General features: G+C 43.4%; 1 protein-coding gene across 1 annotated transcript in view; it reads left to right on the top strand.

Moving 5' to 3' along the window:
* Positions 1 to 525: 525 nt before the first annotated feature.
* Positions 526 to 9417, top strand: part of Tjp2 (tight junction protein 2) — a gene marked incomplete in the record, with an annotated part of 118886 nt that continues 109994 nt past the window's right edge. Inside the window, 2 exon segments of the mRNA XM_029562094.1 lie at positions 526 to 602; positions 7714 to 7828. Of these exon segments, the coding sequence (XP_029417954.1) occupies positions 541 to 602; positions 7714 to 7828 (177 nt within the window).

Here is a 9417-nt window from a genome sequence, read left to right as displayed (position 1 = left end):
CAATATTTCTAACTCTCTTCTGATATCATTCAGAAGTTTATCCCATCTTCCTTCAGTTCTTTTATTTCTTTATTTGTGTGTTCTTTAAATTCACTGGATTCTTTTATCATGTTTATAATTGTTCTTTTGAATTCCATGTCCTGTGTTATCTCTAGGGTGGTCTCATTGTACTCCTCTAGAGGACTGTTGCTACTTGGTGGGGATATATTATTTTGTTTTTTCTTGTTATTTTTTTCTCTGTGCCTTTGACATGTTAATTTCTTTCGTAGTTTTCTGATTCTTGTGTGACACTCAAGCCTTCCTTTTTTGAGTTTAGGTCTCCTTCTTTTTGTAAACTATGTGCCTCTGTGGTTTACTTGTTGGACATGAAAAGCTGGTTGGTCTAGGCTTCAGGTTGTCTCTTGATTTTATATTGGAGTAACCAAGTTGCTTTCATCTTCAGGAGTTCTCACAGAGGCCCAAGTCAGATGAGGATCAGATGCTCTCAGGCTTTCTCCTAAGATCTTGTATGGGTCACTGTGCTGCAGAAGATGGACCACCATGTTAGATGATGGACAGGGCATGAGGAAGGTCCTTGAAGTCAAAGGAAGACTCACAAAAAGGTAGAGGAGCTACACTGCCTAGCTGTAGTCCAGATATTTTTAATGCCAATAGGATTACCTATGTTGGGTTTTAAGAAATTTAAAAAGATAATAAAATTAAATACAGCCAGATCTGGTGGCCCAGGCCTGCAATCCTAGTACTTAGGAGATCGAGAGAGGAGAATATGAATTTGAGGCGGTTCTGGACGACATAGTGAGACTCTGTCTCAAAATAAAACAAAAATCATAGGAAAATAAGCAGTATGAAAACACCTCAATGAAACCCATTATTTTATAAAATTAATATCAGCTAAAGATAAAAAATTAAAAACTTGCCGGGCATGGTGGCTCATGCCTTTTATCACAGCCCTCAGGAGGCAGAGGCAGGCGGATCTCTGTGAGTTCCAGGACAGCTGGGGCTATAGGGAGACCCTGTCTCAAAAAGACAAAAAAAAAAAAAAATTAAAAACATAAAAATAATAAACATTCAAATGTGTGATTGTGCACATCTTTAATCCCAGGAGGTAGAGGCAGACAGATCTTTTTGAGTTCAAGGCCAGACTTGTTTACATATTACATTACAGGCTAGCCAGGGCCACATTATTGAGACCCTATCTCAAAAAACAAATAAACAAAGGAAAACATTAAGGGTGGGTGTGGTGGTGCATGCCTTTAATCCTGGCTTGAGGGTGGGGACTGAGGCAGGAGGAACTCTGTGAGATTGAGGCTAGCCTAGTCTACTGAGAGAGATCCAGCCAGCTGGACCTGGCAGAGACCCTGTCTCAAAAAGAGGGGGAAAAAAAAAAAAGCATTTAATTAAAAAACTGTAACATGTTAGTCTTTGCTCTGCTCTTGGCCCAGGCAAGGGTTTTATAAGTGAGATGCATTGTTATGACAGCTGGAATTCCTTCCTCATTTGTCAGAACATGGCTTCCTAGAGAGGTATTTGTAGAAAGAGCAAATGTGTTTCTGGTTTTAATGTATCCAGAGGTAAGCAGGCTTTGACCAGTTACTACCAGACCCTGAGATCAATCACCTTGTACACCATTAGTATGTGAAGGATTAGTGACCTCAAAGATTTATGTGAGGATTGATCAGGGAGTGTACATTGGATGTTGTATTTAAAACCACACTCATCCCTGCAGATCACTTCTGTTTAGTGCTTTATGCAGAATTCTTTAGCTTTCCCTAATATCGACAATGCGGGATCTGAAAGACTTGTCATTCTTCCTGGCTTGGCATCTTCCCCTGTTTGCCCCTTAACGTCTGTTGGACAGGTCTAGCTAGGGATACACAGCACATTGAAAGGAGCAGTAGCTTCTGGCAGAGCAAGTGTTAGTTGAGTTATTCCAGCCAAACAGTGACTAAAACATGGCCACAGGACCTTGTACTGAGAGAGACACGATGAGGTATAAGAAATACATGGCTATTCTGGAAGCAGCAGTGGGGATCACCCCTCTTAATAAAAGAGAGCTTCTACCTGAGAGCCAGAGACACGTGAACCTTTGGCAGCACCCTGGGTAAGCAGAGGAAGCTGGGGTTGTCTCTGTCCTAAGGATGGAAATACTTTTTGGCTGTTTGGGGGACCAGAGAGGGAAAGGTCCTTTTTTCTCATGGGAATAACAGTGTTGAATTCTTCTTTGAATATACATACATACATACATACATACACCTAATCATATATGTGATGTATATAATTTATATATTTGTGAGTATAGTGTTCCCAGACTCACTTAAAAATAGCAAAAATGGAACATCACACCTGAGATGAAGTAACGTGTGTGTCAAGAACCCTTTTTTTCCTAGTTAGACTTTTAATTTTCTGATTTTTTCCCCTGATTTTATTTTTTGTTGTGTATATGTGGGCATGCATACCACAGCACAAATGTGGAGGTCAGAGGACCACCGTGGGGAAGCCATTCTCTCCTTCCACCTTTACATAGCTTCTGGGGATTGAACTCAGGTTGCCAGGCCTGTATGACAAGTGCTTTCACCTGCTGAGCCATCTCCAGCAACACTGATTTTGAAACACTTTTAACATGCCCTACAAATGCAGCAATGCTTATGAATGAAGAAAATGTGCCTTTTATACATGTACATACATGTATATTTCTTTTGTACAGTGCAAATGTTTTTCTGAGTAAGGCTTACAGTTAGGAGTTGTGGGCTGTGGCTGAGTGTGTGCATTTGACTAGCAGGCTGGTGAGGGTCTTTGTCCCATTCCCAGCAGTGAAGGTGGGGGTAGACACAGTGTGTGGCAGACTGTATTTTAGGGAAATCCTTTGCTTGCAAACAGCAGTTTTCCAGTCCCCATTCTCTGTGAAGCCCACTGATTTACCATCTGGAGAAAAGTTTAGTTCTTTTCTGCATGGTTACAGGCCTCCATTCAAACTTTTTCTAAGGTCCTCCTGTTTCTTTACACAGTGAGAACGTTGAGTTTCAGTGCCTGCTGGAGAGACAGTGTTTTTAGGGTCTAAATTCTATTTATTTACGTATTCATTTAAAAATATTTCATTTATTTCTTTATGTGTGTGAGTGTATTGCTGGCATGTACGCAAGTGTACCTGTGTCATGCAGTGCTCATGGAAGTCAGAAGAGGGCGTTGAATTCCTCTGGAACTGGAGTGACGGACAGTTGTTAGCTGCCAGTGAATGCTGGGAATCGAACCCTGGTCCTCTGCAAGGGCAACCGGTGCTCTTAACTGCTGAGCCATCTCTCTAGCCCCTGAATTTAATTTTTAAATTGGGTGAGTTACATAGCAGCTGTTGCCAATTAACTTGAGTTATCTGTGACATGGTATTTCTTTTTACAAATTAAAACATTACTAGTTTGACTGGGCATGGTGGCGCATGCCTTTAGTCCCAGCACTCGGGTGGCAGAGGCAGATGGATTTCTGTGAGTTCAAGGCTGGCCTGGTCTACGTAGTGAGTTCCAGGCTAACTGGGGCTGCAGGAGACCCTGTCTCAAAAAGACCAAAAAAAAAAAAAAAAAATTGCTATTACTAGTTTAACTATATTAAAGAAACTGTATACACTCATTATATAAGATTTAGAAAATGTGGAAAAATGAATGGATTATTTATAGTTCCGATTCCCTAAGAGAATCACTAGAATCATGAGTCAGTGGTTCTGGAAGGAGGAGGAGGGGATGCTCCTTTCCATGCCCAAGGGACAGCTGGTAATGTCTTGGGGGCATTTTTAGTTGTTAACAGTTTAGGGCTGCTGCTCACATCAAGTGAAGGCCTGAGAGCCCCACCATATCCTACATAGCCCCACAGAACAGCTCCCTACAACATGCTTAGCTCCAAATGTCAGATCTATTGTCCAGACGTTTGATTCAGGTAGATTTTCTTTCTGTGTGTAAAAGGTACTTTTTATTAGAAAAAGCACCTTTAGTTTAATGTCTACAGTGGAATTTGGAGACATTACTATTACTATATTGTTTGCTGTTTGTCGTAAGGGAAGTGGGTGTTATACATGAAGGGGCAAAGGGTGTCTTTGGGAGTCTCTGTGGGTTAAGAGTGGCAAGTAGGACTAGAGTATGGTACTGCTTTTGCTGAGGACTGGAGTTCAGTTCCCCAAACCCACATCAGGCAGCTTACAATTGCCTGTAACTCCAGATCCAGGGGATCCGATCTGATATCTCTAGCATCTGAGAGTACCTGCACTCATGTGCAAGAGCACCTGCACTCATGTGCACATACCCACACACACACACACACACAAGTACACATAGTTGAAAAAAAAAAAAAATGTCTGTGGACCAGGCTTCGGTGGTGCACACCTTTCCCAGCACTCAGGAGGCACAGGCAGGCAGATCTCAGCGTTTGAGGCCAGCTTGATCTACATAATGAGTTCCAGGTCAGCCAGGGCTGTATAGTAGGACCCTGTCATACCTCTCAAACTTCCCCAAAAAGGAAAAACAAACAAACAAAAACAGTGTCTGGTAAAGGTAAACTAGTTATTGAAGCAGCCTCAGGAGCAGGGCTGCACTGAGCAGCAGAACTAGAGAGCTGGAGGAATGTTCTGTCAGGGAAGGAAACAGCTGTCAGCTGCCCGGTCAGGTTCTGTTTCAATTTCCACCATGCACTCTCCCTCTAAGTTCGAGACCTGTTGGCCACCAGGTCATGAGGGGAGGTGCGAGAAACGGCGAAAGCAGGGTCTTTGTGAGTCGATGACGGAAGGATAGCCCCCCCCAGACTGGATCACAGGATTTAGTGTTACAGCTTCAGACAAGTGACTCAGCTCAGATCTCAGTGATTCAGCTCCAGCTCCAGCTTTATTGGGGTAAAACTAGGACTATTTATAGTGTGGAGACAGTAGAAGAAGCCTTAGCTGATAGGTGCTCCTGGAATGCTTCATTTACATAGGGCGGTGGGCTTCTATCAGGCTATCAGACAACGCCTGATTAAAACCTGGTAGCTCCTGTGCCGGAGGGCATGTATCTTGTGATGGGCACTTCAAAAGTAAGTCAGGGAGGAGAGCAGAAGGCGCCCCGCTGAGAAGGGGAGTCTCCCCATTCCGGCTAGCCAGCTTGTGGCTATCTGGACTTGGGGAGACTGCTACCCTAAACAGCAGGGGTCCCCAACACTCTGTAGACCAGACTAGACTTGAACTCACAGAGATCCACCCGCCTCTACCTCCCGAGTGCGACAGCCCACCTGGGCCCCAGCGTCATTTCTTTTTTCTTTTTGGTCTTTTTGAAGCAGGGTCTCCCTGTAAGCCCCAGCTGTCCTGGAACTCGCTATGTAGACCAGGCTAGCCTTGAACTCACAGAGATCCACCTGCCTCTGCCTCCCAAGTGCTGGGACTACAGGCGTGCACTACCACGCCCGGCGATAATTTGTCATTCCTTAAATTTTAACATGCATGTCAGTCACTCTGTTAAAATGTAGATTCAGATTGTGTCTTTGTGGTGGAGCCTCATAGTCTGCTCCCTCCCTCTCTCTGTCTCTGACTGTCTCTGTCCTTCCCCCCTCCCTCCTCTTTCTCAGTGTCTCTCAACTTTTGGAGACACAGTTTTACTATGTGCTCCTACCAGTGTTCCCTGGGCTATTCTGGGTTTCTTAAAATCCGCAGGTGATGCCGAGGGTAGGGTTGATGCGGCAGTGTGTGGGCCACACCTGAAGCATCTTCCAGAAACAGTTTCTATTGCAACGTACTTGCTGTCCTGTGATCTTGCACCCCAATACCTCCCTTCCCAGAAGTCGTTAAACATCTCAGTGGTAAGGACAGGGGTTGTTGGCCGTATTTCTTGGAGGGAAACATTCCGGGTAGACTCGGCCGCTGGCACGTGCCTGTAATCCCAACACCAGGGAGCTCAAGGCAGGAGGACCAGATAGTCTAAAAGCTCCATAGTGAATTTGAAGTCAGCTGGGGTTACGTGAGACTGTTTAAACAGAAAGAAAGGAAGTTAAAGCCAGGATGTCCTAGAAATAACAAAAAGCCTGTTGAAAAACAAGCCATTTCAGTAAAAGAAATACACAGTCTTTGGAGCCGATTCCTGTAGAAAAATCCCATATTGAGACCCAAAGCATAACGAAGCACATCTTGACTTGCTAGCCATTTATTTATCTTTGGAATTAATAATAGAAATCACGTGTGGGCTGGGCTCTACTCCGCAGCTTGCTTTGTAGGAAGTCCGGATGGCCTCGGTTTAGCCTCTGCCTACTTGTCCTGCTGATCCCTGGGGAGGAAATAGGCCTCTCCCCTGTACAAATTAAATCGACACCATCCCTTACTTCCGTTTCTTGGTTAGGAAGGAACATGTTTAATGTAGATACCAGTATCACTGTGCAGCAACAGAAGAGCCAGTGCAACCAGTAAGAGGCCAGAGCACATTCCTTCTCCCACCAGAGGATTCCCTGGGCTGCCTCCAGTATGAAGCACACCTCAGACACCAGCACCCCACCTTGTGGTGGTGGTGGGGGGGGCGTGTGCAGAGTTAAATGTTCTTGCATTGAGGGTAAGAACAAAACACGCCATCCTTTTTGATGGTGGGTAACCGACAGATAGATAGATATAAGCCAGCATTACAGTAACCATGACAGAACTTTTTGAAGTGTTTTCTCTATTGTATACTTAATAACTTTCAAAAAATTTTTATTTTTATTTGTTTTTTTTTTGGTCTTTTTGAGACAGGGTCTTCCTGTAGCCCCAGCTGTCCTAGAACTCACTTTGTAGACCAGGCTGGCCTTGAACTTACAAAGACCTGCCCGTTTCTGCTTCCGCAGTGGTGGGTTTAAAGGCGTATGCCACCACGTCTGGCTTTAAAATGATAACTTTTATGTGTATTTTACTTTAATGTAAAAGAAAGTTTTCTTATGGGGCCTAGGAATACACCTATAATCCTAGCATTTGACAGGCAGAAACAGGAGGATCACCAGTTTGAGGCCAGCCTGAGCTACATATGTGGGCTATAAACCTTGTGTTAAAGGGGAAGTATTTTCTTACATCCTCAGGGTTTTCGTTTTTGTTTTTTGTTTTTTTTTTTTAACCCCAAAAGGTGAGTTCTGGTAAGTTCTTGTTCCCAAGAATCATCCTAAGGCGGGTTGATGCTTACCAGTTTTCTCCATTTTTTTGAAAACTGAAAACATTTGGGACAGTAATTCCTCAGTCTCTAAGAGAAGTGAAAATATATATATCTACATAGGTATGTGTGAATGAGTGTTCATAGTAGCCAAAGAATACAAGCAACTCAAATGTCCGTCAGCTGATGAACAGATTAATAGAATGTAGTATGCCCATAAAGTGGACTATTATTTGACCATAAAAAGGAATGGAGTTCTGAAATATGCTAAACGTATGAATCCTGAAAATGGAATGCTAAGTAAAAGCTGTTGCAAAAAGTCACTATTGTAACTCACATTAATATGAAATTCAGAAAACAGGTAAATCTATAGGAACAAAATGAGACTGGTGATTGCCTCGGGTCAGAAGACTGGAGGGGAATTGTGGTGCTGGGGAATGATCACTAATGGATGCTTGGGTTCTTTTGGGAGATAATGGAAGTACTCCAGAATGGATTACAGTGCTTGCTGTACAGGTCTGTTTATGGAGTGAGTTACTTGGTTTGAGTTTCAGTGTGCTTCAAGGACAATCAGTCAGATCAATAACCACACTGTCTTCTCCAGGGTTCGGAGTACCACCCTACTGTCCTCACCCCGTGAGTGGGACTGGCACCCCAGCTCCAGGCCTAAGCAGTTCACCAAGCGCAGACCCAAGTCCATATACAACCAGCTGCCTCAGGTACGTGCTTATTTATCTTTCATCGACCTGGTCACTGACTCACCAGCAAACACTTGATGTAAATTATTTCACAACACAGATGAAGCTGCAGCCACTATTTTCAAGGTTGCCAATATGTAAGTTTTTGTGGAAACTTTAATGGTAATATTCTATTTAATGAAGAGCAGAAACATCCTACCTGGACTGGAGACATAGTTGAGGGGTATAGGGTGTTCCAGGTCCTAAATTCAATCTCAAGGTCTGTATTAAAAAAGAAAACATTCAGCCAGGCATGGTGGCACTCGCCTTTAATTCCAGCACTGGTGAGGCAGAGTTCAAGGCCAGCCTGGTCTGCACAGCAAGTTCCAGGCCAGCTGGATTGACAGGGGGACCCCTGTCTCACAAAGGACCAAAAAAAAGGAAACATTCCTTTGTATTTACATCTTCATTGATAGATGAATCTTGCCATGGTTGGCTAAGGCATATGTGTATATCTCTTGTGGTTCATAATAAATACCTAGCTGGTAGGATTAATTAACAATTGGTATTCTGGTTGTCTGGGACTGGAGGTCATTTTGGTTGGCTATTATCATTTATATAGTAAAATTATGTAAAATTGGTAGGCATTTGGGTATAGATTAAAAAAGACAGCACGCTGGCTTCTAAGGATGGATTATGTACAAGCTTTTAGTGAAGTGCTAAGAGTGAGTGTTCCCTATTTATTGATCACTTTTAAGGATGAATTACATAAGGTTTACAAGGCATTAAACTTTATTTTGACAGATGCTGGGATGTATTTTTTTTTTAGTTAGACTCTAACCCCTGATTGTAGGCCAGTCTGTGACTTGGCCAGAATTGAGCTGGGATCTCCTCCATATATTTGGTTTGCAATTCCTATGTTTCAGCTAACGGCTCTTCCCGGGTGGGTCCCATCTGTGTGTGAGAACTAGAGTTTAGTAGCATGTGCACTGCACCCTCCAGAACAGCAGGTAGCTGTTCACTTCCCAGACTACTGCCTTCTTTTTTTTCAAGACTACTGCCTTCTTACTGTGTGGTCTTAGACACAGGTCTTAATGACTCTGAGCTGCAGATGCTAAAGGGCATGTCAACATGAAGCTATGAGGCTAATGCCTCAGTGACAGCAAGTACCAGTATATATCAAGGCATTAAACTTTATTTTGGAGTCTGGTGGCCTGGGATTGTGTTAGATTTATGATTTTATGACAGAGTACATGACATAAACAACTTAGGAGGAAGATTTAGTTTGGTTCACAGTTTCAGAGGTTTTAGTCCATGATCACCTTGCTTTGTGATTGTGGGCCTGCAGTGAGGCTGTACATCATAGCACATAGGCTGTTCATCTCACAGCCATAGGAAACTGAGAGAGAGATAGGAGGGAGACAGGACAAGATAATAGGCCCCAGGACATGCCCGAAGTCACCCACTTCCTGCAGCCAGGCCCTACTCCTAAAGCCTCTAGCATCTCTCCAAACTAGAAACCTAGTCTTTAATCCATGAGCCTGTGGGAGACATTTTATATTTAGATCTAAGAGGGACACTTGAATGGGGAAAGTTCTCAGCTTCTACCGAATCTACTGGATGATGAATGG

Source organism: Nannospalax galili, unplaced genomic scaffold (genome assembly GCF_000622305.1).
Source record: "Nannospalax galili isolate Female #2095 unplaced genomic scaffold, S.galili_v1.0 scaffold1070, whole genome shotgun sequence".
Lineage (NCBI taxonomy): Eukaryota > Metazoa > Chordata > Mammalia > Rodentia > Spalacidae > Nannospalax > Nannospalax galili.
The sequence above is the reverse complement of the archived record's forward strand: the minus strand, read 5'-3'. Positions and strand labels throughout refer to the sequence as shown.